The following is a 27,710-nucleotide window of genomic DNA, read 5'->3' as shown; positions in this document are numbered from 1 at the left end:
ATTATATTATATTGTAAGAAAAAACACAAACACATCAAAGCAGAACTTCTGTGGACGTCACTGGAGAACAGCCAATCAGACGGCGTTTTATTTTCGGTGCGGTGGCAGTGGGAGGAATATTTGCGCTGCGGTTTAAATAGCGACGCAGCTTTGACCAGAGAAAAAAACATTACAGGAGGGATCTTTGTGGCAATGTCTGGTCTGAGGACTCATAGGTAACACATTTAAACGCCCCATATTCGGACGGGAAAGACCCGGAAGCCGCCGCAAAGCCTGTCGCAAATGTAAGTAACATCAAGAATCCATGCATTTAGCGGAATCGTCATTTATTTTGCATGTGTAGACTTGTATTTGAAGGGTGGGAAAGGCTTGTTTCGCACAATTTTTGAATGCGGCTGTTTGAATGGTGTGCATCGATGCAGACTGCAGAGCCTCACCCATGTGGAACATGTTTACATGCCTCTCTCAAGGCCACCACACGACTTGTACTGTCTGTGATTATTCGGAGGTGTGGTGTCGTTATTTTTAGGGGGCAAATATCATCTTTCTGTCATTTTGATGTGCATTAAACATACATAATTGCCGCGCAGTTTAATTGCATTATACTCTTTCACCTATCTAATGCTTATGCTTGTTGTTTCACCTATCTAATGCTTAGTGTTTGATGTTTTACATCGAAGTGATCCGTTATTGTACATCCGGTAATTTGTAGATAGAGTGTTCAGAATAAGAAGGTCCCAGCTGTGCGTTTTGTACTGATAACGGAAGCAAACAGTGTGTGTTGAATGACCCCACTAGTTGTCCCGTGATTGTCTATTACGTAATATACATACATTATGATTGGCTGTTAAGGAAACATTTCCTGGGAGAGTCTGCGCGTGTGTGTGTGTGTGTGCGTGTGTCTGTGGGGGGGGGTTGGGGTGTGTACGTGTACATGTGTGCGCACATGTTCAATGTTGTGTTGACAATGACATCAGGAGTGCAGTGGCCCTGAGTCACTGCGCATGAGTGTAAACAAAGCCGTCTGTTCACTCAAATATCTCCTATGCCACCATCTTGCGTTGTTAACACATGGTGGAAAACAACAGTTTTGAAAACATACAATTGTGCGATATGTTTACACTGGTTACAATTTGGGAGTGGTATAGATATGTGGTGCTTCATGTAGTAGTTTCGAATATTTTGGTTCAGTGAGCTACATGCATTCAAACTATTCTCCCAGTATGATGTGTAGCTCAAAACAACTGATACTCTACGCCTACACTAATATAGAGTGTTAAATGAAATCATCTCTGTCAGTGTCTGGCGATTTAACATTTTAAGTAATTGTGTTAATTGTTAACTGCTGCTGTGCTGTTCATGCAGTTTAGACCCGCCCCCCAAAAAAAGTCCTTCATAAAAGGTCATGTGAGATGCAATGTTATTACAGACACTGTTGGTAGGCTGTAAAGGTATTTATGGGTAAAATGTCCGATTTGCGAGGCTTGATAAGACAACACATGGACCTCTTTGAACAGTTATGTCAGATGTATTGGAAGATTAGATACACACCTCTCAATCAAACAATCAAGCAATCAAAAATTGGGCAAGAGCAGTGGTTCTCAAACGTTTTACACCAAGTACCACCCCAAAATACCATAATTACAACAGTAAAATACAGTAAAACAGAAGGCCTAAGTGTTTATTAAAAATGTTGCAAATTAAAAAGTATTTGTTGTATAATCCATTATCGTAAGACAGTAACATCATGCAGGTCAAACAATAACACTACGTTAAAATATCGGTAAGATTTTTATTTTTAACTTAAAAGGGGAAGTCAACCCAAACATATTTTTTCACGAAGATGTTCTATGCAAGCCCAATAGTTGAAACAAGGCATTCTGATAAATATTGCGTTTGCGCAATAAGAGTTAATCCACACATTTTTAGCCATCTCTGGGGGCGGCCATTTTGTCACTGTACTTGAAAAGTACCATTTTGACTGTACTGGTTTAAGAAATTAACAGACTGTAAGCACTGCTACAAACTTAATTCAAATATGATTAGTAGCATTTTGTAAATTCTTTGTGTATTTGTAATTCAGTGATTCTTCCACATATCACCAGTGGTACTTGGACCCTACTTTGAGGACCACTTGGGCAAGACATTTTCCCCTGAATCTTAAATATACATTTTCCTGGACAACTGAATTCTTACAACTTTGGGGAAGGCCTTTTTTTGTACGCAGTACACGGAGCAAGGTCTGCGAATGTAAAGGTATGCATGCTTGGATGAGTTTGCTGTGGAAAAAACACGATAGAACCACTTTGGGAGAAGGGATTGTGAGCCAGGCTCTATTTCAGGTCTGTCATTGGTGACCTGTGACAAATGTTTTTCTGGATAAATGGCCACACAGATACGCTCCAACACCTTGGAGAAAGACTTCCCACAAAAGTGGCCTCCATTAATGCCACATTTCTTTAGGGTGAAGGCAAGCCTATAACAGGCAGCTCATGTGGGTCTTGTTTGTAATGTCACGTCACGAACGGAAGGCCTTAAATCTGCAGTAATGATTTGATTTATTGTTCGGTTGCCAAAGGACGAAACCATCAGCCATGAGTGTGTGTGCTGTTTTGTCCTATATTACCCCCTCAACCACATGCATTTTTTTTCTCCTTGTTTAGTTTCTGTCAGATATTATGAGCCCTTATATTTAATACAGCGCACTCATTCTCATGCATTCCCGGCTCTTCCTAATACTTGTTGACTCAACACCCGTATGTCTCTACTGGGTTTGATATTCTGGGTTGAGAGCTTTCTGGCCTGGTGGATCTGTGCAGCGTCATCAATCTTCGCCCTGATGTCTCTTTTGTTGTGTTGCAGCAAGCAAAAAGGGCTATTTCTACGTCATTTCAACAAAAGAGGATAATACTCCTTGCTCCCCAGCAGACAAGAGTGTAGCGCAGAGTACAAAAATAGGGGAAACATTTAATTATGCATCTTTGCGTCTGTACGAATGGCCTGGAATTATATCATCAATAATTCATATTTTGGGGTATCTTTATCTGCCACAGTGAGGTTTGCCTTTTAAGTAGACTTTACACAGATCTGATTTTGTATTCAATGCAAAATTAGGTGATCGGTTGTCATGTCATAATTTGCCAATCGAGCAATGACGTCACTGATCAGATCTGCAAAATCAGACATTACAGCTAACACAATCTCGTTCATTCCAGGGACCTTCTGTGCTGCCAGCGTTCATAATCCACGGTTTCTTAGCATATACAGTCAATTTGTTTTAAATGTTCCCAATATTTGAAACAAAACTATTTTTGTTGTTTTTTTAAGGGGGTTCTCCGTAATGGAATAAGTCCAATATGTCACAACAGTTTGGACTAATAAAGACAAAAACTCAACCATCATTAACAAGAGGCACAATGTTTTAAGAAATGGTCAACGGTTTGCCATTGTCGTATAGCAGAGTAGCACTAATGTGCTCAGCAATGACTGAATGTCTCTGTTTCCAGTTGCAGACCATGAACTATGTGGGCCAGCTGGCGGGCCAGGTGTTTGTGCAGGTCAAGGAGCTGTACAGAGGCCTCAACCCCGCCACGCTGTCCGGCTGCATCGACGTGATCGTGGTACGGCAGCCCAATGGTTCCCTGCAATGTTCCCCCTTCCACGTGCGCTTCGGCAAGATGGGCGTCCTGCGCTCGCGGGAGAAAGTGGTGAGATGATCATTGCACTTCATATACTCTATGTGTAGTATATTTCGTATATAGTATGCAAGTTCTCAGAGAGCTTCGGTTTTGTAGCAATTTGTTGCATATTCAGCAAATGCCAGTTCAGTTATTAAATGAAGTCCATCAAAAGTCACAGTAGAATATATGATTTGGATGACCATACGATATATCTTGTTTGTGTGCAGGTGGACATTGAGATCAATGGGGAGCCCGTGAGTTTGCACATGAAGCTGGGAGAAAATGGAGAAGCCTTCTTTGTTAAAGAAGCTGAGAACACACTGGTGAGTGTTGATCCTCTTACTGCACAAAAGACAACTGCTTAATGAATTGTGACATGCATAATATTAATAATAACAACAGAACTGATTCCAAACAAAACGGCTCATTCATATTTTCTAATCTGAGTTTTATATCTTTGGTTGGCCACCAAACCTGGCACTCTCTCCGAGAGTGCAATTAATTAAGAAGTGCTCATCTCAGAGGATCGTCTTCCCAATCGGAAGGATTACACCAATCTAATCCTGCTTTTGTTACTTACTGACTCAAACATTAGGATCTCCTTTCCACCTACCAGTCAATTAGGCACAAAGTACAAAAAATATTTTCTTTGTAAAGGTGATTTATTTTTTTGTTAGCGTCTGATTGTGTCATATAGTCAGTCCAAAATGGTAATCATATACTTGTTCTTAAGGGATAAATGAAGGGATTGTGCAGGCTTTTCAAGGTGACTTCGTATGATCCCTCCTTCTCCGAACAGGAAGTGGTCCCAGCTTACCTGGCAACGTCACCCATCATGTCAACAGGTGAGGAGCTGATGGACTCCCAGTTGAACAGGAGCAGCGCACGTCACCACGGTAAACAGCTTTGAAATGAGCTCACTTTTGTGAGGAAAAAAAAAGCTTCTGTTTTTGTTGAGACTGCTTTGCTGTGTCGCCAAACAGACAGCATGAAGTGTGGCTCACATCCCGCCCAGAGCATCGGGCCGCAGCAGGGCGAGGGAGGCATGAACAAAAAGAGGAGGAAGAGAAGGAGGAAGGCCCGGCCAGATGGTGGAGGAGGGCGGCGGGATGAAAGCGGAGAGGAGTTTTCAGATGATGATGACATGTTCACTATTGACCTGAGCTCTGATGAGGAGAGAGAAGGAGATGGTGGAAGGTGTGTGGGTTCCTATGATGTATTGTAACCTACTGTATGTTGCTCTTCTGTATCTATCCCCACACACATCTCAAGAGAAGATTTAAAAGATAGGTCAAGCCAAATATTTTTTCAAGAATATGTTCAATGCAGACCCAATAGCTGAAACAAGGCATTCTGATAAATAATGTGTTTGTAGAATATAGCAAAATCCACATGTTTTTAGCCATCTCAGGGAGCGGCCATTTTGTCACTTCTGTCGACTGAAAATAACATCACAGCTGCTCAGGGGCTCAGGTAAACGATCAATCACAGCTCACTTGTTTTCTGAAGCTGAGCCATGATTGGTTGTAACCTGAGCACTGAGAAACTGTGATGTCATTTTCAGTCGACAGAATGGACAAAATGGCCGCCCCCTGAGATGGCAAGATTTTGCTGCTTAACTCATATTTCACAAATGCGATATTAATCAGAATGCCTTGTTTCAACTAGTGGGCCTGCATAGAACATATTGTTGAAAAAAATATGTTTGGGTTGACTTCCGCGTTAATGTGCATATTTGTGTGTGAAGATGCAAAGCCCTTTGAGAAGCGGCTCCAGTTGTTGGAAGCGCTCCAGGAATTTGTCCTGTTCCCACCGCGCTCTCTGTTTCCTTGACATAATGGACCACAGCGGTGTGTCTGCTGCTGGCTTTCCAGGCTTTTTTAGGAAGTCTTACCACACCGATGGCATGGGAACATTCCTGAGACGCCTTCAGTTGACTGTACTTGGTGGAAGATAAAGTCGGAGTCAAAAAGAGGAGAGCAGGAGCATTTTCGTCATATATATTTTTATTTTCTCCATGAACAATGATAGTGATTGACAGGTTATGCAAATTGTGCACAGTTTTAACATTTGGGTGTCCTACTCAGATTGTGGTGTGTTTGTGTTTTGTGACCAGATCTCTATACAGTGATCAAGGCTCGGCAGCCAACACACGCCCCGGTACAGATTGGACACGCCCACAGAGGTACACTAACATGTAGCCATACACCACGTGTACATGTACACGTAGAGCTGTCTCATCTTTGAATAATTCATGCTGTTCTCAGTTGTCCTCTGTGGAAATGTATTCTGTCCATATAATCAAGGAAGTTACCACCATGCAACATGTACACTTCCATAAAGGTGGTCATTTTAAAATTAATCCACTCGAAATGTTTGGCGGAGCTAAAGTCAAACATCAATTCAGCAGTCACAATTTTGAAAGAGTTTTCTTCAAAGTTGTGCGCCATGTCAGTTCAACAGGTCGTAATGATTTTGAATGAAAACCAAAAATGCAAAATGTTGTTAAAAGTCATACACCAACTCAGCAGGCAGCACCCATTTTAAGAACAATTAACATTTTTTTATTTGTGGGATTTTTGTTTGGTCTCAGAGCAAGAGCCGTATTGAGTTGAAAAGAAACAGGATTACAGAGATAGCTGAGGTCAAACGCTGAATCATTATTAGGTCTATTTGTATTACATCCCAACTGCTAGTCAGTATTTGCTGGGGACTGCACAATGCCTTCTGTTTCTCTTCTCCCAATGAGTAGCTAAAATCATGATTCACTGTCTGTCAATTTTCTCTCCAGCATTTCTTTGCTCACCTTTATGTTTATCTTGTCATAGTCATGTGATTAAGGAGACTCTCTCCATCCCTACGTCCTGCGGTCTGTCCATCTCTTGTCCGCAGAAGACCTCTCACTTCTCCAACCTTAGGTATCACTTTTACTTCCCCTGACAACACTATGCACAGACTGACTCTGCACATGAAACTATCCAAATATTTCTGTAATACTGCTAAGCAAATGTCCACAGTGTCTTTTTAAAACCGTGTACATTTTTTTTTAGCAACCCAGATGACTCTCGGTCTTCAACGCCCAAGAGTGACTCTGAGCTGGTCAGTCAGGCGAAAGACAACCCTGAGATGCTGTGGACCTGGGGGGAGCTGCCACAGGCCGCTCAGGTATTGACGCAACATGTGCACAAATCTTCAACTAGCTGTAAAACTTAAGTGCATGTCTAATATGAGACAGATGAAAAAGATTGATGGCTGGGACAATCAAAGAGTGAATTGAAGTGAAATGTTTTATGGACAAAAGGGCACCCGGCCACATAGCTTCCACTCTTATGTTCTTTTGTTATTTATCTTGAAGGCTTTCTTCGAGATTTCAGGGTATGTCTGTTTATTTCATCCCAAACTTGTTTAAAGGTGAAATCAAGGCAAACATGTTTTTTGCAATGATATTATTTGATGTGACCCCAGTAAATAACTGCGTTTGGTCATGTGACGTTCGCAATGTCGCACTTTGACATCTGTTTCAGTCGACAGCAGAGGGCGCTTTAGGACAAAATTGACATCTGTTTCAGTCGACAGCAGAGGGCGCCTTAGGACAAAATGGCAGCGCCCTGACACTGATGAAAACAGATGGAATAATCTGCTTAAAGTGGCACTTGATTGGGCTGAACATTGGCACTTATATAATTGATCTGTATGTAAAAATAATGTCAGCACTAAAATTCAGGCGCTCTGAAAAACTCAGCAGGGATTTAATACGTTATTTATGACTACATTCAGCACATCTTGGCCCCAGTCAAATTCTTCCTCACCAAACCCGTTCAAAATCTGCTTTTACGGACCCTGTTTTGTGCACTTGGACACAGTCATGCTAAAGCAGAAACGTTCATTCCCAAAAGTTTCAGGTTAAACTAAGGTGCCATTGATTGCCATTGATTGATTATTTCATAAGATTTCAAGGTTCAATGAGTTTCACTAGTTTAGTTCTTTTGTCCACGTGTATGTGTACCCATGAAAACGTCTCTGAACCCATGTTGTCACTTTCTAGCCATCCTTCCTGACTTCCCATCAGAAGCAGGACTGCGCCACATCAGTCTCCATCCCAGTGTCCTCCAGCACTCACTTCCGAAGCATCAGCGATGCCGCACCCCCCTCCCGACCTCTCTATGCCTCCCGGGAAGGCGAGGTGCATGGTGACAGTCGAGGCAAGCACCCTGACTGTGCGAACGTGGGAAGGATTGCAGAAGAGCACGGTAAGATTGGGGAAAAGTACTCTCATGTTCTTCTTCTCATAACTTTGTTGGCGCTGCTCTTCACCATTCATCAAATGTTTATTTTCCATAAGGAAGAGCGGTGGAGAGTGTGGGTGCGTCATGTGCAGAGATGGAGAATATAACGACATGTTCAGTGGCTCCCAGCATCCTCCCTGATCATCTGGACGAAGGCAAGAACAGAGGAAGCCCAATCAGAAGAACGGATTCACCTTCCAAGAGGAAAGGTGAGCACGCTTTATACAATCATTCAAACTAAGCATTTAACTTGGTGTAAAACTTTCTCATTATTTGACAACTGTGTCACATTAGAGAAAAGAAGCCAGCATCTTGGTACTGATGGGGTATACTTGGATGATATTACAGAACTGGAACCTGAAGTAGCTGCTTTGTATTTCCCTAAAAGGTACAAACACTCCAATACACACACATTGGACAGTTTATTAGGTACACCTGCGGATTATAATAAAATGAAAAATATTATCCACAGCTCTTGTATTGGCTCTCATGAGATTGTCAAGGTGTAGCAAACTGAGTGACCAAAGTGACTCCTTCCACAGCGATGGAGGCAGCAGCTCGATGAAGGTGGACTCGGACATGATGATGGCGGCCGTGCGCAGTGCAAATCAGTCCCCGGAGTCAGTGGGCAGCTGCGGGATGGACAGTGGTGTGGACAGTTTGCTGGACCACATGGGGGACCTCCCTCACGTAGCCATCTCGCTATGCGGGGGGCTCTCTGACAACAAGGAGATCACGCGAGGTACGTCCAGGACTTGGATGATGCTGAAACAATCAATCAATCAATCAATCAATCAAATTTTATTTATATAGCACTTTTCATTCATAAAAATGCAACTCAAAGTGCTGTAAAACATCCAAAACACAACATAAAAAGAAGACCCGTTCCTGCCCTCGCTCCCAACAAACCCAAAGACATATATCCATCAGTACATCAGCACTCACACACACACACACACACACACACCCCACACACCCCCACACACCCACACACACACACAAAGCACACAACCTGATAAACTGTGTTAAAGACATGACAAGGCACAGAGAAACCATATGAGGAAAGGCAGCGGTGCCACCACCACAGAGACCCCCGGCCCGGATTAGCCGGGTGAACCCCACACAAAGTGTAGAGACCCCCGGTCACCCAGACCCAAGGAGCCCCTGCGATGACGGCCCCCACAGGAAGGGCAGCCACCACCCCGACACGGAGGCCCCCCCGATATGGAAACACTGGATCTAAAAACAACAACAGAGAACAACAAAACTAAAAAACAAAACAGTAGTATAATCTAAGAACTAAAATCAGTGAGATAAAATAAAACTAATCCTCAAAAATAATCCTCTCCTTCAAAAGAAAAGCGAAATTGCTTAAAATGAGTTAAAAGCCAAACTAAAAAGGTGTGTCTTGAGCTTCCTCTTAAAAATATCAACAGTCTCTGCAGACCTGACGTCCTCTGGCAGGCTATTCCAAAGTTGAGGACCAAAACGGCTGAATGCAACCTCGCCATGCATTTTGGTCCTCACCCTTGGAATAATTAAAAGGCCGGCGCCAGAGGACCTCAGGATCCGCGAGGGTTGGTGTGATAAAAACAAATCAGATAAATAAGATGGCCCAAGAGCATTAACACATTTATAAACTAATAAAAGTACCTTAAAATCGATCCTGAAACACACAGGGAGCCAATGCAGCAATTTTAAAACTGGTGTAATGTGCTCCCGCCCTCTGGATCTCAGTCAAACCTCAGTTTTGTCCAGATTGAGCTGTAGGAAACTCTCTGCCATCCATGACTTAATATCTAAAATGCAATTTAAACGGGTATCAATGGGGTCCTGAGTCATCAGGGGACACGGTAATATACAGCTGTGTGTCATCAGCATAGCTGTGAAAGCTGATGCCGTGTCCCCTGATGACATCCCCAAGGGGAAGCATATAAAGATTAAAAAGTAGGGGGCCTAAAATTGAACCTTGGGGAACCCCACATTTAATTTCATGGGTTCTGGAGGAACAAGTATCCATACTTACAAAGAAACTTCGGTCTGTGAGAAAACAGTACCAGAGATGCCCACTAGGTTTTTAAGTCTATTTCATAAAATTTGGTGATCTACTGTATCAAAAGCAGTGCTTAGATTCAGTAGCACCAAGACCGTGAGTTTTTTCACGTCTGCAGTGCACCTAATATCATTGACATCATTGACAGCATCCTGATTAGAATCAGACACTGTAACCTACATTCGGGATGAACATTTGACTGCATTGATTGACTATAGGGAAATGATCAATGAGTTGATTGTTTTATTGATATGGGTTCTGAGCTCCTGTTTCCCTGCATTGATGAGAATAATGCAGGAGGGGTACTGTTAAATAACAAAAATCCACGAGTAATTGACGCCCCCCAAAAGTTTTGTAAGTGTTAATAGATGCCACAAGATGGAGGCGAAGCACTACTTTTCTTTTAAACATGCGAATTCATTCCGAAATGAAGATCCTCCCCTTACTTCAACATTGCTCCTCGGCACCAAGACGCCACAAGATGGCACTAAAAGCACTACTTTTATATCAGAAGGGGCTATGCCCTGTCGAAATAAAGTTTCTTCCCTCACTTCAACATAGTTCCTTGGCGTCAAGATGCTACAAGAGGGCACCAAAGGAATAGTTCTCTTTAAGATAGGGTGATGACCTGTGTCAATGAAGCTCCTCCCCTCACTTGAATATGGATTCTAGGAACTGAAATGCCACAAGTGGCAATAACACCCTACGTTTGTATTAGACAGAGCAATAGGCTGTGTAAATCCTCACTTTACTTCAACACAGTTCTTTGACACCAAGATAGCACCAAAGAAATATGTTTGTATTAGACAGGGTTTTGGCTTAAGCACAAAAACAGAAAATAGGTGAGTTTTTAGCAAACAATTATTAAGGATGAATTTGATATCATGTTGTACTCATGTTGTACTACACAGTAAGACTCGTTAAGACTTGATTGGCTGCAGTCAAATAATGTACTCTATTTTGCCTCTCTTGTTTGGATTAATTCACAATCACTTCCGCACAATCAGCAGAATCTTAAATATCAATGATCAATACGATCACTCATTTAGCATTCCAAATGCATGTTAGAAAATATAAATATGAGCCAATTTGTATAATATAATAAGGCCAACAAATTTGTGTGTTGGCCTTCATAGAACACTTCCAGGAGAGGGCAGTTTCCTACCAACAGTTCTCCGAAAACCCTTCCCTTATCGATGACCCGAACCTGGTGGTGAAGATTGGTAACAAGTATGTATGGCACTTTATGAGCAACATTTGCACAACCATGACATCCAATTTAAAAGCGGCTTGCTCACAGTTTTTATACATACACTAGCTCTTTCATTGGGTCTCATTAGATTGCTGTGCAGGTGTACCTAATGTTGTGGCCGGTGAGTGATTGACTGTGTAATGTTTTGCATAGGTACTATAACTGGAGTACGGCAGCTCCAGTCATGTTGGCCATGCAGGTCTACCAGAAGCCATTGCCACAGGTAAGACCAGCGCAGTGATCGTTTTTTCAGAGCTGCACTAAGATGACTTTGTCATGCTGTATCCAGTTGCTGCATTAAGACCTTTAACAAAGTCTTTAACTATTTGTTGCTTAAAGAGGCTCATTTCTGTACCACTAATGGTTGTTGGGTGCTGTTGTAAAGCTTTGCAACCCTTTCCATCCTCTTCTTCTCCGCACTCCGCACTAATGTATGCACTAGTTTATAGCACTGATTTTCACTTTGGTGTAGCATTTTTCAAAGCTATCTAAATGTTATGTCACTTTAACTAGATAATGTGTGTTTATGTTGGTTTCGTCAATATTTAGCGTACATGAGCCACATTGGTACTGGATCAAAACCTTTACACCAGAGTGAAATGTAGCTTTATGTGAGCGTCCTAACACTTTATTAATATCATGTCTTTGTCCCCCTTTTGACCTGTTCTCCCTTTTATTTACTTATGTTGTGTCTTCCACCGTCCAACTCAAGTTTTGGTGTTTGAGTTCTTTTTTTTCTGCTTTTGGCCTCTTCTCGTACTGCCTTCCTGGTCTGTTTGGCCCCAGACCTGCTGAGCCTGTATGTAGTTTTATTTTGTTTGGTTTTCCCATCATGTTGATCAGTGCATGCGATGGCTGTTTTTGATGTTGCATCCTCCCTTTGCATGCATGTCATTTGCTCAGCTAGTGACACGGCATTGTGGTTTGCTTTACTTTGTGGGTTATGTTGTTGGTTCATAGTGTTCTCTGCTCGTCAGTTTTGAGTTTCCAGTGAGTTTTTTGCGTGGTATGTGCATGGTTTTGTCCAGGCCTCAGTGGAGAACATCATGAAGGACAAGATGCCCAAGAAGGGAGGACGCTGGTGGTTCTCCTGGAGGAGCAGGAACAGTGACTCCAAATCGGTGAGTGCACCGATGCGAATATTTGTCATGTGATCCACAACACGCGGCCATGCAATGATGTCTTTGTCCTTCAGGAGTCCGTTTCGGAAGCCACAGGAGGCCGAGATGAGAATTCCATCACCATGGCAGCAGCTATCAGGTAAAATCCACGCGTTAGTCTTTTACAGCTTTCACCTTGTGGTCCTCATACTGTTTGATTGGTTGTTTTTGACAGAATGAAAGATGAGTCATCCTCCAGTGACGAGGACCACAGACCCACTTCAATGTCTGGAACGTGCTCGTCTGACGCCCTCCTTACTTCTGCTAACGTTTGTTACAAGAAGACTCTGCGGCTCACCTCAGATCAGCTGGTAAGTCTTCTTAGATGTATTTTCCTTCATTAGTCGATGAGTGCAGTACGGTGACCTGGTGGTTAGCGTGTCTGCCTCACGGTTCTGCCTTCCTGTGTGGAGTTTGCATGTTCACCCCGTGCTTCTGGGCTTTTCTGTAGCCTCTGCCCACATTGTTGCTGCTGTGAAACTGAAACATAATTCATAAAAGATGCATCAAGTTAATCTTAACTTTTGATCTCAAATATCTGGAGTTGGATGCCTCTTTATATATCTAGCTCTTGCTTTAATATAAAAAAAAATGAAGTTTGCATAAGACAAGAAAGAATGGGTGGAGTTTACGTTTTACCTTGAACAACTTGACCGTGATATCCTTAAGAATTCTTAGTATACTTCAAGAGAGACGGAATCACTCAAAAAAGCGTTGGAAAAGCAAATGTATCAAATCAGTGATTCTTGATGTGTGGTGTAACTACACTAGTAGTATGTGGGCTCCCTCTGGTGGTACATCAAATAATTCCAGAATCAAATCCAAATAAAATTTTGATTTAAAACATGCGATACAATTTTAAACATGTTTAATCCAGATCAATCCAGCAATCAATCAATATGTCAATGTCATTAAAAAAAATGCCGCATGCTGTTGCTTGATAGGTGAGCTTGCAGCTGAAGGAGGGTGCAAACGAAGTGGTTTTCAGCGTGACCACACAGTATCAGGGCACATGTCGCTGCCATGGCACCATTTACCTGTGGAACTGGGACGACAAGCTGGTCATCTCTGACATCGATGGGACCATCACCAGGTCAGACCAACCACTTCAGTTGCAGCGCTTCCACCACTAGATGGCAGCCTTTGTGCAGAGTTGAAAGGTGTCACGTGATTACAGGTCAGACACACTGGGCCACATCCTCCCCACGCTGGGTAAAGACTGGACCCACCAGGGCATCGCAAGCCTCTACCACAAAGTCAGCCAGTGAGTGTGAGTTTGTAACCATTATTCATATGTAGGTCATATTTATAACACAAGTATGTTTCAGAAATGGATATAAATTCATGTACTGCTCGGCGAGGGCCATCGGTATGGCGGACATGACCCGAGGTTACCTGCACTGGGTCAACGAGAGGGGAACTATGCTGCCGATGGGCCCGGTGATGCTCAGCCCCAGCAGCCTATTTTCTGCATTACACAGGTCGGTAACAATCTTATTGCGCACACTCATTAGTCACAATATTAGGTACGCCTGCTTAGTCTTATGACATCCAGTCACGCAGAGCTGGGTTGAAAATTCTGTCTTTAAGTTTTGATGGGTTCACTGCCATTGAGAAGACAGTTGGTAACGGTGATGTCAGGTTTAGAAATTTGAAGAGATCGATTGGCTGGCAACCAGTTCACTTTCATGGATTAGAAATACTGTACGGATTAAAAATGTGATCATGTTTTCCTAGGGAAGTGATTGAGAAAAAACCTGAGAAGTTCAAGATCGAATGCCTCACCGACATCAAGCACCTTTTCTACCCCAATACCGAACCTTTCTATGCTGCTTTTGGCAACAGAGCTACAGTGAGATAACGCGCACACATACACACACACAAACAAACATGTTTTTTAAGATCTTCCATGTGTGCATGTGCATGGTTCCAGGACGTGTATTCCTACAAGGAGGTGGGCGTTCCTCTCAACAGGATCTTCACTGTCAATCCAAAGGGGGAACTGATACAAGAACATGCCAAAACCAACATCTCCTCGTAAGCTATTTTGCCTGCCATGATCTACTCATTGCCACACGCTTCATTCAGCCTTAATCGTCTGTGCCGTCAACGTCTGTCCAGTTACGGGCGCCTGTGCGAGATGGTGGACCACGTTTTTCCCGTCCTACTCCAAAAACAAGGAACCGACTTTCCTCGTTCGGACGCTTTTAACGAGTGTGATTACTGGAGAGAGCAACGTCCTGATGAAAGCAAACCAGACAAGGAAGAAGAGGGCTCACAGCTTCTGCAGAGCAGCTGAGCACACTTAAATGCATCTTACACAAGTGAGGATGAGGCTGAAACCAAAGTCTGATCTAGAATGTGACTTAACACTGTGCCGTTATTCAACAACAATCCAGTAAGATCACGATACCCGTCTGTAAAATAGGAAGCTCGAAGAAGAAGAAAACGTCATAACTACAGGATACCTCAAAAGTAGCACAATATGAACAAAACAATGAAGAATGGCAGTATGAAGACTCGTATGTTGTACAATGACACATTTAGTGACTCGCCAACACAAAAAGCACAATACCATTTATTAAATTCTACTCTAACATGCAATACATATCAATTGAATGACTACTTTAACCCAGGTTATTAGCAATTTTGCATATTATTAATGAGTAAACCTACTCCGTTATAATGCAGCTATATCGCTATATATTGCCGCTGTAAAATGAATAGCACATTGCTCGAAATTTTGGTCATGAGAGAAAAAACAAAGTAAATTCAACAATTTGGAGATGCAGTACACGCTGTTATTGGACAGATGCGATATCGATATCTAATGAGATGCAATAGGAAAAAGTCTGCCTTTTCAAAGATTTTAGAGATTATTCATTTAATAATCATTAGTTGTTTTCTATATTGTTATACTACATTTACCGAATAATCATTTTATGATTAATTTTCAAATGGACAAAAGTAATTTCAGCAAGATCATTGTTATGATTAATATTATTAATTAAAATTATATTTTTATATGTGCCTATTTTATATTTATGTAAAAAGTAATGCAAGTTCATTATTATAATTAATATTGTTAATAATAGCTTATCAAAATTTTATTATTACACATGCCCGTTTGCCTATTTTATATTATATTACTTTGAATGCATTATTTTAAATTTTAATGTTTCATTTCTGTGTGCGGGTTTTACTAGAAATTCTGTCAATACACAGTATGTACAGTTAATAGATTATTAATAGTACTACAGTAGTATCAATATTTTAGCTACAGTTACAGTACAAAAAAGCCAAGTATATAAAATGAGGCTTTAAAATTACGAAAAATCATGCCATTCTCTCAGCGTTCACACTCTGTGGGCAGGTTCGTTGAATGCGTTGGAACCACGCCCCACTCAGCTGTCAAATGTCAATCGAGAACCACTTTCACAACTTGGAAAAAAATAATGCTGAATCATCGCGCATCTTTCTCATGCCTAGACATAAATACATGTTTGAGATTTTGTGTCTGCCTAAAGCCTATATCCCACTGGGTAGTCGCAACAACAAGGCACTCTAAAGGGGTCACACCAGCACAAAGCTCTGGTCCACACGCCGGGTCTCAAGTTTTTACCTCGCTCTTCCGCCTTCTCTCCATGACGTGTGCACATTCACGGCCGACAACGAGGCACTCTACAGCTACCACGAAAGTGGGCCATCCGAAAGGAAGATGCATTTTCAGGGTGTTGGCATAAACAGATAGCTAACTGCATATTTCAATTGAGCCAGATAACCAATGATACAAACAAAGGTGTTCGAATTCTCATTTAGTGAGGGTGTTTTCAGTAATTATCTTGAAACATGTATACGTTGAAATCTCTGAATTCACTTTCCAGAGTCGTTAACTACATGATAATGGCAAAATACGAAACTTCTCTCAGTATAGCCATTGTAATGTTAAATGAATACATCTCGGACAGTGTCAGTGAAAACAAACAGCATTATTATCGTTCAGGTGTGTTTTTAGATTGTCAAAATGTACATGTCACACCTCAAACTAAAAGACAAAGCTCACCTCTGACGTGTCCCCTCACTCCGATATACACGTTTGGTCACGTGACCATGCTACTGTGAAAATGTGATAGTTACATACCAGCAGAACAATGCAATTGATGACATGGAGTAATGTGCACGTGTGTACACTGTATGTTACTGTCATCATTACTATCAATGCAAGTTTTTATAGCAGGACTCATTGACTGCTACGTGAATCCGTATTTTTGGGATGTGTTGCATATACTGGGATGCATGCATGTTCACTCACAGCTGACTGGGAAAGCCACTGTATGTAGGAAACAATGTTCTGTATAAAAGCTAATGGTTGGTGCTCACTAAAGGAACAGAATTAGAGTAAAATACTTCAGGAGGCCATTGTTTTAAGTGATGTAAACTTGTTTTAATAACTTATATGCAGCAAAGTCACACTTGGAATGAAAATGGAATGTTTCTGAATGCACCCAATGGACTTACTTCACTTATGGTTTTATGTTTTTAGCATTTCATAGTAGTTATGTTCACTTTTTTTTTTAACAACAATTGATCAATAACTTCACTCATATATCATGAGTGTGCATGTGCATGTGTGTGTGTGTGTGCTTGTGTCTTATTGTAACAGCTATACATCATCGTAATATAATACAGTGGCACCGTCACTGACTGGTCTTCTCATTTCTGTCAATAAGTGCATTGTTTTTCCTCATCATTAGTATTATTAAGTACGTATGCGTGTGTGTGCGTTTGTAATTATTATGGAGTAATATTTATAACACATCCAATGCAATCCACTTCTCAAGCTTTTTAGTGAGCATTTTTATGATGATTGAATTCTTTCTGTGAAAGATCTAATAAAATTGTTGACAAGTTCATGTTTGTGTAGCTGTGTTCTATTGACGACAGTGAATACATATGGGGGAAATGACACATGGCATGTGTTTTGCATTTTTTGGGGTGGAGCAGCCTCAAGAAGGTGTAGCGAAGAAGAATATACTATACAATACACAAAATGTAACAAATGATTTCAATGTGCTAGAATGAGAGCATTTCAGTAATGCTGTGTGAGAGGATTTCAATTGTCATGTGTGAGGTAATCCTGAATTAAGCCCACGACAGACCCCCAGGAGATGTGAATCACCTTTGCATTACAGACGTAAGAGCGTTTTAATGTTTTTATTTATTTATTTTTACAGTGATTAACTTATTAAGACTTTCATTAGTAGTAACCTTAAACCGGTTTAATTTGAATACTAAATACTGCCCAAAATGGAGCAGTATCTCAGCCAAATTTAAATCCATCCATCCATTATCCAAGCAGTGAGGCTTGTCCTACTTGGATGCATCAACCAATCATATTGCAGCAGGGCTGTCCCGCCTTGGACTCGGTGGGATTCATAATAAAGCGTCGAGTCGGCATGAAAACAACTTCCTGATTGCGTTCGAAGCAACAAGATAGACCCAGTGAGTACGAACCGTTGTTTGTCCATATGTAGGCCTTACGGGTTGGCGACCAGTCCAGGGCGTAGACAACACTCTCCTCTCGCCCGAAGTCAGCTCCAGATTTCCAAGTAGGATAAGCATTAAAATGCGAATGCATGGATATTTCCGTTATGTTATGGTTGACTTAACGCAACGTGTGTGTGTGTGTGGGGGGCGGGGGGTGGGGGGGTCGCACGCACGCGCGCACACACACACACACACACACCCACACACACACAGCACCAATGTAGCGCCCTCCCTGTTAGTCATCTACTTTTTGCACTCCCTCCTATCGTTTTTCACCCCAATGTGCTATAGAATGAACAAAAGGCACAACACAAAAAGCAGAAAACCGGAAATCTGGAGTCTATTTTCCTTCCTTTTTATTTGAGTTTATGAAATTCCTTTCCTGACACAAACATGCATACGCACTGCTTCTAATAAGTTACGTAAATGAGGAGGAGTGGCTGACTACAAGAGAGGGCAGATGTCTTGTTTCCCAGCTCTGAGAAAAACTCTGTGTAAGTCTTTTTTCCTACGACTCACACATTTGCTTTTCTAGATGTGCTTTGTTTTGTCTCTTTTGGGAGAGGTGAAGTAAGTTCCCTGTTTTAAAAAGTTAAAAATGAATGTGTTGTTCAGCAGCATGTGTTGTTCATGTTCACAACTGATATATGGCAAATCTCGGAGTTGAGTGTCTTTTTAATGAAAAATATGTGTGAATACTTTTGGGGAGTTGACATAGCTGTGCAGTTATGCAAGCAAGTATAACTAAGATCCCAGAAATAAAGGCTTTCAGCTCTCCAAAATAAAACCAGACAGAAGACTTCCTGGAAGGACCTAGGGCTGTGTTTCCCCTTTTTGCACGTACATCTTTTTTTTTACACGCCTATTTATGTGTGCATACACCCATCCGGACATCAGACACACCCACTGTGTGTAAAGATGGAAATGAGCGCGCAAACACCGAAGATGATGATTAATCATGGAGCAAGGTGTTTTCTTGAGACTTGTGAATTTCGTTGAGAAATAGAGCAAACTTTACAGTAAATATGAAAATACCTTATGGAACAGATCATTGTCGGCCATTCAGTTAACTGTGCACTGCTCCGGTTAACATATTCGCCAGTAAATATCACAACTAAAACACTCTAATAGCCGACTCACAGCGCCTCTTTGATCCGCTCAATAAAATATATTTTGGCGGCATACATGTGATACACAGGGACGATGGCCCACCCATTGAAATTGGGTGAATTGCGTCAGGAAGTATATGTGGTGTAAAAAATGTGCCAAACATATAATGTGAGTGACTTACTGTGATGATCCTTGACAGGGGAAAGTTGCCTTTTTTTTCTTAGAAAACGGTAATAAAAGTGAGTGTCCATTTTTACCTCAGTTATACTACTATATTTTTTGGTACCTTTAACTCATCGGCGGTTTTTATGCCTTGTTGGATCAAAATCTTGACCCAATATGCTGGGTAAAGTCCTCATACCGATGTACTAGGTATTAATAATCCAGCATTGTCTCTGTCTCTTTTGGACCCAACACTGGGTTGGCTATTTCACCCAATTTGGGTTACTTTCAACAAGGCAGTTTAAAGAGTGTGGGTTCAGGTTCGGACGCCACCCAATGCAGAGTTCAATTTAACCTGTGTGACTATTATTTAACAGTTCTCACATCCTACTAGCTGATGTACTGTATGTTCATGTTTGTTTTAGAACATGTCTGTGGAGATCTTATCTGTGAGCCAGACTCGTGGAAACAATGATGCTCCCCAAAACACCACAGTGGGAGGAGCTAAACCTCTACATCGCTTCATCAATGCTCAACCACAGCTTGTTGGGGTTAGACATCACACAGTTGCACTACTTAGAGTAACAGCCACCAATGAACTATTAGGGCTCCTCCTGCATTTCGTGTTTTAGATGCTCAAATTACATACTGCATCTAGTCCAGCGGTCCTCAGGAGCCTCTATCCAGCCTGTTTTTATATGTTTCCCTGCTACTGAGTCAAATGAGGAATCGTTAACAGGCTTATGCAAATCTTGCTGATGAGCTGATCATTTGAATCAGGTGTGTTGGAGCAGGGAAACATATAAAACAGGCTGCATAAGGACTTAAGAGGACCAGACTTAGAGACTCCTGATCTAGTCTACTTTTTTAAAAACATTTACCTAACTTAAGCAGTACTTCAACTACTCTCTACTATACCAGTCTTTTTTCTTCCCGTTTGACTATATTTACAATTCCAGATTGCCGTGCTTATCTTGGGAATATCGTTCATCATTGCCACCATCGTTCTAGCAGAACAAATTCATCATTCCCATTCATTTAAAACCATCCCACCTGGTTACGTGATTGGAGCAATGGTGAGTGTTTGATTGTACGGTTTGCATGCACAACAAGGCAAATACATTTAGAAGGTTGGATTCTTCCTCTTGCAGTTCATAATTTGTGGGATTCTCTACATTATAACGGAACACAACCCAACCAAACAAACCGTAAGTATATTTTGAAATATTTCAAAGACACATTTCAAGGCAGTGGAATAATCTTTTTCTATATTTTCCACATTTAGGTGACTATATCCTTGGCTCTAAGCATAGTGGCCATACTGGGGTCAATTTGGACAGCCATTATCTTCATTCCCAGCATGCAACACTTCGACTATTACAGCTCCTACGATATGATTGAACATGTCGACAACATGACATACATTGAGGAGGAAAGAATTTTGGAGACGCAGACAGACGTAAATACTGTTTATAATACCAATGATTGACTTTTAGTTGGATTTTGTAATAGGGTGACACTGTATTAAATTCATGTGAAGTTTGTGTCTAACGATACAAACTGACAACTAATGGCAGATAATTACCATTGAAAAAATATTCAAAATATTGACAAAGAAAAATAATCTTGTAACTCAATACACTGCAGGGATGGACGAATAATATTAAAAAGACAATGTTAAATGAATAACTCTCTGGAAATTAGGATGATTTGTTGCGATGTCTCTAAATATGTGTATCTATTTTCAGGCCGTCAAACTGACATTGTCCAGCGTCTTCATGTTCTATGTCTTTGTTGGTACAATTATTTTCATCGTAATGGCATCGCTGGCCACGGCAGCCCTGCGTTCCTCACGGAGTCAGGTAGGCCCACAAAAACTTTGAAAGTGTAACTTGAATTAATGTACTCACGCAGCAAGGCTTCTTCTTTTCTCCTCAGGCCTTTGTTGTAATGTCAACAACAGCCAATGCAGCACCTGCTGGATTACAAGACGAACAGTCAAATTAAGTGGGTACAAACTTGGAAGAAATTAATACTTTACTTTGGCATGTTGTTGTCAATTATGTTATTATTACTCCATCTAGCTCCACATGCTACTTCCTTTCTTTTTCGGGTTGTCCCCCGCCAGTGTCCAAGTCACACGCACCAATAATGGTGCACACCGCCTCTCATGGAAAAAGAAAAAGCACTCCACTTCTCATTTGACTTGCAAAACGTCAGTCAAATTAAACACATGATAATTGGTCCAGTCAGAGCTGGGCATTCAGTCCAAGGGACGGAACGGTCCGGATGCCCATTTTGTGGACGGACGGACAGAGGATGAGAATTTTTTTTAAAAAGGATGGACTAAGCATGGACGGAAGTGTGTTTTCATCCGTCCCTCTATTCGTCCCTAACCGGGTCAAGTACCGACGGAATGTGTTGTGTTGTGTTCTTTTAAAAAGCAAGACCACTGCATGGTCTCTTCTACAGAGCCGCCTTCATTAATTGCCTACACAACGCTTTTCATGTGCTTCCCAGTAATCACATTGCACATGCATATTCTGCCCTTTAGTGGTTCAACACATGTGATACCACAAAAAAAAAACGGGCGCCCAGAGAGTGTAATAAAGTGCACATGTCTGGGCAAAATAGGACGTTTAGTCATTCTAGTGTAAATAATACCCCTGTGAGACGCCACACAAAGTGACTTAAGGTCATGGGGATATTAAAGCGGAAGTCAACCCAAACATTTCTTTTTGCATAACACAGCATGATAAAAGTCATCAGAAAAAGATCCTTGTATCATTAAAAAAAAAACATATACTGTACATGAAGACCACTTTTGGTACTAAAATGCAAATGACACTCTTTTTGACAACACTGTTACAGAAGAAAGTAAACACCGAGTAGTCGTTCATTTGAATGGTCTGATTATTACACTTGTATAATCCATTCTGTGCTTTGTCTAAGTGATATACAGGTATCACGGCTGCCTCATTCTAACACTCACCACTATGTCACAGATTTTGAAGCGATTGTCTTTCTATGTTTTACAATAGAGTTGTGAAATTTCAGTGTAGTACCAAGTTGTACCACAACATACCAGGCAGCGCTGAGGTCAACTGGAAGGCATGCAGTGTACGTAATTACCGGTAACAGCAACGAAAAGAGGCAGAGAAGTTCTGCAACTAAACCCCAGTAGTAGCCGTTGTCGTTGAAAATACATGCCTGTGAATATTTTTGTATGTTCTGTATGTGTTGATGATGCCCCATCTGTGTTGAAGTAGCAGTTTAGCAGCTAGTATATCTTAGCATAAAGCTATGGGGACTTTTGTTTGATGTAATATTATAGTTTGGTTAAAAGGTTGGTGTTTTAAATAAACACTTTTTAACTGGCTTTCGTTTTATGTGTCAGTTTTACATTCAAATTTGACTGGGAATGACAAACAGCCAGAAGCAAGCACCCTTTGCCACTTTTTGGGAGAACGCAAGAGAGTGACAGGTACTATGGAATCATTTAAAAAGTGTGATTTTAATACATTTAAAGCAGGGGTGCCCAAATCCGGCCCTCGAGAGCTCTTATCCAGCCTATTTTATGTTTTCCTCCTCCAACACGCCCGTTTCAAATGATCAGCTCATCAGCAAGTTTGGCAGAAGCCTGATAACGATCCCTATCATTTGAGTCAGGTGTGTTGGAGGAGTGAACATGTAAAACAGGATGGATAGGGGCTCTTGGGGACCAAACATGGGGCACCCATGGTTTAAAGCATGTAGGAAGGGCAAAAACTAGTTTTCAAAAAATGTTTGTTACAGCTGCAATTGTTAACTCATTCACTGCCAGACCTTTTCAGACCCTCTTTTACCCTAACATTTGAAAAAAAATATAAATAAATTCCTGGGATTGAATGTCTGGACTGTGAAATGTCAAATAAATACCGGTATGTCCTTGGCAGTGAATGAGTTAAAAGTGCTCTATAAATAATGTTAAATTAAGTGGAGACAATGACAAAAAAAAACAGTTGCACATGAAAATACAACGCACACGAGATGCTGATTATTGAATGTATTGATGTGTACAGATCGCTACATGTCATCGCTAATCAAAGGCAGACATTATTGAGGGCCGGATAGCAGACACTGTGAGGACAAATTTGAATCTAATTGATTGAAGAAATACTCACATTGTTAATATAGTTTTAAGTTTCATCGACCAGCCTTACTGATTTTGAAGGCCCCGGGTAGATTAGATTGACATGGCACATCAAAGCTAAAATCCGATTGGACAAAACAATCTAACATCCACATAGACGTATCGGAAGCAGTGGAGCCAAGAGAAATAATACATTATAAATCGAATAAATACAACGAATTGTAATAGTGAAGATAAGCAGTTGAGACCGAAGTCCGCCTATTGAGGACCCCCGGCACTCAACGAGCCAACACAAGACTCCACTTTGTGCTACGTCAAATCGAGGAGGCGGAAGGCTTGGTAAAATCGCCCGGCAGGTCCCTGTAGCGCCGGTGTACGCGCATGTGCTCCGTCACGCGGTACTGGCGGGAAAAGGTCATGGGGCACCTGGGGCAGGGGAAGGGCCTCACCCCCAGGTGAGCGCGCATGTGTCTGTTCAAGGTGCCGCGCTGGCTGAAGGAGCGCGCGCACACGGAGCAGTGGAACGGGCGACGAGCAGGCCGCAACGTTCCTGGCGTGGACGTTGGCGCTTGAATGTGCTCGCGCACGGTGGGAGCCGCGTAGGCCTCTTTGCACGCCACATGTTGTTCCCTCATCACTAAATGTCTAATCGCATCATTAGATGAAGCCCCAGTGTTACTGTGACCATTTACAGACACTGTTTCTTGTTCCAACGTCTTGTCCAGAAGAAGACTGGATGTTTGGTTTACAGGTTCAAAACTGCCGGAAATCCCGGCCTCCTCTTCATCACCAGACTGATCTGATGAACTAGTTGGGGGATGATGAAGGCCAGGACAAAGCATGTTGTTGTCACCCAAGTGCAGATGTGAGACGTCAGTGTTCGCATTGTTGACGAGCTGCTTAGATTCCAATTTCTTGGCGTCCTCCCGCCGCTGTGCTCTTGTCTCGGCAAGTTCGCGGTTGTCTTCCAGGATCTTCATGCAGGAATCTTCCACAAGAGTTATCTCGTGTGAGTCATCGCTACAATGCTTGCTCTCGCAATGGTGAGTCTCCTCCCAAGAAGCCACTTTGAGGCCCGATGGTGTCGTCGTAGCTCTGCTGACGTGACGTATGACCGGTACCGGCCCACAGCGCTGAGAGAAGGAAGAGGAAGATGGAGAACCGTGTTCCACACGGCCTGTAAACTGGACCACATGTTTTTGATCATCTCCTAGCCTCCTCTCGGGATCTTTACTCCACAACTCGGTGGTGTATGTTACATTGTGATCCAGCTGCTGAGGAAAAAGACTTTTGCAAGTCCTAAAAGGTTCACTAGAGGCTCTGTTTGCATCATTCACTTCCATCGGTGGAGCGCTCATTAGAACCTCCAGCAGTTGCTCCATCTCCAAGAGGCAGGCGGCAGCAAGCAGGTCGCGGTACTGTTGCCAACTGCGAGCGGGAGGCGGAACTCCCGTGTAAATGAAGTCCAACACGAGCTCCAGGACCGAGTGGGCCAGACACGGAGCCTGCAGTTCCACCAGGGAACCTGTCGAGGAGAGGATACTGGCCAGAACTGGACTGGAAGCAGCCAGAATACACCTGATGTAGATAAAAGTAAAGTTAGGATGTCATTTAAAACAAAACAAAAATGTTCTAGAAATGTCAGTGGTTTCCCACTACTGCCATTGTTTTGGGTACTAAGAATAAATTAGTAGTATCTGTTCTGTGTCATTCACTCAAGTGCAGTCATAAATTGGATGATGACACAGTGATACAATGCCCTCCATAATTATTGGCACCCCTGGTTAAGACGTGATTAAAAGCTTTAAAATAAATTCAATTATAATTGCAGAAGCACTTGAAGTTGTAGAAATAGTTCAGAAACAGAATCAAGGTTCCCCCATCTCGGTCCCCGGACCTCAACCCTATTGAAAACCTGTGGAGTGAGCTAAGGAGGACAGAGCAGAGGAGAGGATGTGCAAAAAAAAAAAAAAATGGCCAAAGACCCCTCTTTTTGTATTCTCCCATCTTGTGAAACATTATAGAAGATTAAGTGCTGTTTTGTTGGTTAAAAGGGGTTGTACAAAATATTAACACCACAGCTGCTAATATGGGATTTTTTTTTTCCACTGAATAAATGCACTTGAATTAAAGATTGGATTTTGGGGGTCCCAGTTAGACCAAAACTGCATAAAACTGCTAAAAAAAAATACATCTTAACCGGGGGTGTCAGTAATTATAGAGGGCAGTGGATACTTCAGGCTTAAGGATGAAATTAATGAAATGGTGCAATAGATATGGTACTTAAAGCGTGCAATTTTTTTGTCGCCTTCTTCTGACTGATACATATGAACAATGAGATCCTTGTGTGAAAGTTCTCTCACTCAGAGCTTGCACTTTAAGACGTGACTACAAAATACATGTCAGGAAAAGCCTTCTAGAACAACACATGTATTTGAGGTTAATCAGAGGCTCTTTAAACGGTGGCAGGCGCGTGCTGAATGCTGACTCCTGTTTAACACGACTTGGAATGTGATTGGTTTATTCTAAATCCCCAAATTATAAGAAATGATAACATTTTCTCAGTTATTTTTACCGCCCTCATGAAAATATGAAATTTTTGTTTCATTTGTGTTTTATATGTCACATTAATGGCTGCCTTTTAATTGAGCATTGTGTTCCAAATACCTGAGGATTAATAGTGCAGGACTTACTTGTGAGCTGGGTAGAGATGAGCTGGGTCCTGTCTCTGTCTGAGCACGCAGTCACAAAAGTTAGCTTGTTCTCGTTGGTGGTTGAGACTCGCCAGTAACCAAGCTGCATGGCGACCCATGTCCTTCATAGAAACGCGAGACAATATACTGAGTGTGAATAAAAGAATGTATTCTAGCACTTATAACAGTGTATACATTTAAATGATGGCAGGTGTTCTGACTTCCATTTAACGTGAGTTTGAATGCGATTGGTTAACTCTAAAAACGGCCGCACCCCAGTTCCAAAAGGGTGCACACACAAACCACAAGATTTGAGTTCTTTAGTTTTACTTCCCCTCTTGAAAGGAAAAAAAAAACCATTTGAGTTGTATGGGTTAGAGGTCACATTAATAGTGATAGAAATTCTGACTGTATTTGTCTTGTTCTCTTGTGTTTTTAATCACAAAAATCTGGTATTTGAACATGGCTGTGAAGCTTTTTTATATTCATCTGCAACATCATAGCACTTCTACAACATTGCAAGCTACAACCAAAGTAATTGTACGTGATTGTTAACAGGGTCAATCCATTATGTATATTACCGTATTTTTGTATTTTCATATATTCATACACAGACGGTACATACTAATTAGACCACTGCGCATTCACTAAGAACCTGGTTGGACAACAAGAGGAGGGAATTGGAAAGAGAAGAGGATACGCATGGTAAGTGCATGACCTTATTCTATCTCATCAGCTATTTACTTCCATTCCAAAACAAATGTGTCATATTAGGAAGAGACAAGTGAAAACTTGCATAATTAAATAATGTATAATAAGTTTTCTCTTACCTCCATGTCTTAGTGAAGAAAGGAGATATCCTGTGTGTGCACACTGAGCTGAATGGAGCTAAAAAGCATGGTGGAGGATATATAGTCGGTGTATTATCCCCGCACATGCTCCCCTTTGGAAAGTGATCACAAGCTTTTCAGTCTGGAACCTTGGTGTGACGTAGAGGAACAGGTGCTTATAGGGAGAGCTGGCTTCTGACGTGATCATTTCCATGGCCCCGTATGGAGGGTCTGCCAAGCCCGGCCCACTGGGTACCAACCACACGGCACAGAGTTGTGGCGATTAGATCTTCATGTATTGGGGACGGCAACTTTGTTTGCATGTTTCAAGTCCTTTCCTGCAGAAGGGAACTGAGAGGGATGTACTACCAAACTAAACTGCCATGTTTTCATACAACAATTACGGAAACTTACGCGTACAAGTGTTTACACTATCTGTTGTAGGTCTACAGAGGAAGTGTGCCACCCTCCACGCTGACACAGTGTTGACAAGTCCAAATCGAGTCGTCTCTCCACCCCAGCACATCACGTGCTAGTCACACCTCTTTAGGCCCCCACTCCCACTCCAGCTACCATTACTACCACACTACATTTTCCCTAGCATGTGACCAGTGGAAATACAACTGATTGACAAGCATAGTGAACTATTTAAATAGAGGCCTTGACAAATCAGGGCCACCTGAACTAATACCTAGTGTGAAAGTAATTGGTGATAAGATACAATACGTGACTGGAAAACAATGTGACACGGTATTAGATACACTGCATTAACAGACGCCTGTCGGCCACGTCCGCCATACGGTTT

General features: G+C 41.8%; 3 protein-coding genes across 7 annotated transcripts; 2 read left to right on the top strand and 1 right to left on the bottom strand.

The window, feature by feature from the left end:
• The first annotated feature begins 104 nt into the window (after positions 1-104).
• On the top strand, positions 105-17,342 carry lpin1a (lipin 1a). Of its 2 annotated transcripts, XM_086026098.1 has the most exons (24): positions 105-284; positions 3,507-3,707; positions 3,908-4,003; positions 4,480-4,576; positions 4,664-4,877; positions 5,797-5,865; positions 6,509-6,598; positions 6,731-6,845; positions 7,726-7,930; positions 8,023-8,175; positions 8,261-8,354; positions 8,509-8,708; positions 11,156-11,249; positions 11,425-11,494; positions 11,984-12,070; positions 12,300-12,392; positions 12,467-12,531; positions 12,607-12,742; positions 13,376-13,524; positions 13,609-13,695; positions 13,760-13,912; positions 14,169-14,283; positions 14,365-14,468; positions 14,553-17,342. In XM_086026098.1, exons 2-24 carry the CDS (start codon positions 3,516-3,518, stop codon positions 14,728-14,730), a joined length of 2,856 nt encoding a protein of 951 aa, XP_085882224.1. In that variant the 5' UTR covers positions 105-284; positions 3,507-3,515; the 3' UTR covers positions 14,731-17,342. The 2 variants fall into 2 exon arrangements, with proteins under 2 accessions (XP_085882224.1, XP_085882225.1); XM_086026099.1 differs by lacking the exon at positions 11,984-12,070 and having other exon boundaries at positions 106-284.
• Positions 17,343-17,821: 479 nt separating this feature from the next.
• Positions 17,822-22,629, top strand: LOC147150004 (uncharacterized). 4 transcript variants are annotated; one of them, XM_086025737.1, is made up of 8 exons: positions 17,822-17,933; positions 19,676-19,801; positions 20,210-20,326; positions 20,402-20,458; positions 20,536-20,709; positions 20,999-21,112; positions 21,189-21,257; positions 21,335-22,629. In XM_086025737.1, exons 2-7 carry the CDS (start codon positions 19,679-19,681, stop codon positions 21,255-21,257), a joined length of 654 nt encoding a protein of 217 aa, XP_085881863.1. In that variant the 5' UTR covers positions 17,822-17,933; positions 19,676-19,678; the 3' UTR covers positions 21,335-22,629. The 4 variants fall into 4 exon arrangements, with proteins under 4 accessions (XP_085881863.1, XP_085881862.1, XP_085881860.1 ...); XM_086025736.1 differs by having other exon boundaries at positions 21,189-21,259; positions 21,366-22,629; XM_086025734.1 differs by having other exon boundaries at positions 17,910-18,040; positions 21,189-22,629.
• Positions 22,630-23,672: 1,043 nt separating this feature from the next.
• Positions 23,673-27,012, bottom strand: LOC147150003 (zinc finger and BTB domain-containing protein 34-like). The gene is given in 4 exon segments (XM_086026199.1): positions 23,673-24,960; positions 26,076-26,197; positions 26,906-26,934; positions 26,937-27,012. Coding segments are annotated over 4 exon segments (1,491 nt in total). The 3' UTR covers positions 23,673-23,696.
• Between the last annotated feature and the right edge of the window lie 698 nt (positions 27,013-27,710).

This window comes from Filicampus tigris, chromosome 3 (assembly GCF_054856515.1).
Source record: "Filicampus tigris isolate MCC_2025a chromosome 3, RoL_Ftig_1.0, whole genome shotgun sequence".
In the NCBI taxonomy this organism is placed as follows: domain Eukaryota; kingdom Metazoa; phylum Chordata; class Actinopteri; order Syngnathiformes; family Syngnathidae; genus Filicampus; species Filicampus tigris.
The sequence above is the reverse complement of the archived record's forward strand: the minus strand, read 5'-3'. Positions and strand labels throughout refer to the sequence as shown.

Coding starts and splice junctions, on each gene's coding strand:
- lpin1a (XM_086026098.1), top strand. CDS start 3,516: ATGAACTATGTGGGCCAGCTGGCGGGCCAGGTGTTTGTGCAGGTCAAG. Junction 13,913..14,168: donor CTATTTTCTGCATTACACAG/GTCGGTAACAAT, acceptor ATGTTTTCCTAG/GGAAGTGATTGAGAAAAAAC. Junction 14,284..14,364: donor CTTTTGGCAACAGAGCTACA/GTGAGATAACGC, acceptor GCATGGTTCCAG/GACGTGTATTCCTACAAGGA.
- LOC147150004 (XM_086025737.1), top strand. CDS start 19,679: ATGTCTGTGGAGATCTTATCTGTGAGCCAGACTCGTGGAAACAATGAT. Junction 20,327..20,401: donor GTTACGTGATTGGAGCAATG/GTGAGTGTTTGA, acceptor TTCCTCTTGCAG/TTCATAATTTGTGGGATTCT. Junction 21,113..21,188: donor TGCGTTCCTCACGGAGTCAG/GTAGGCCCACAA, acceptor TTTTCTCCTCAG/GCCTTTGTTGTAATGTCAAC.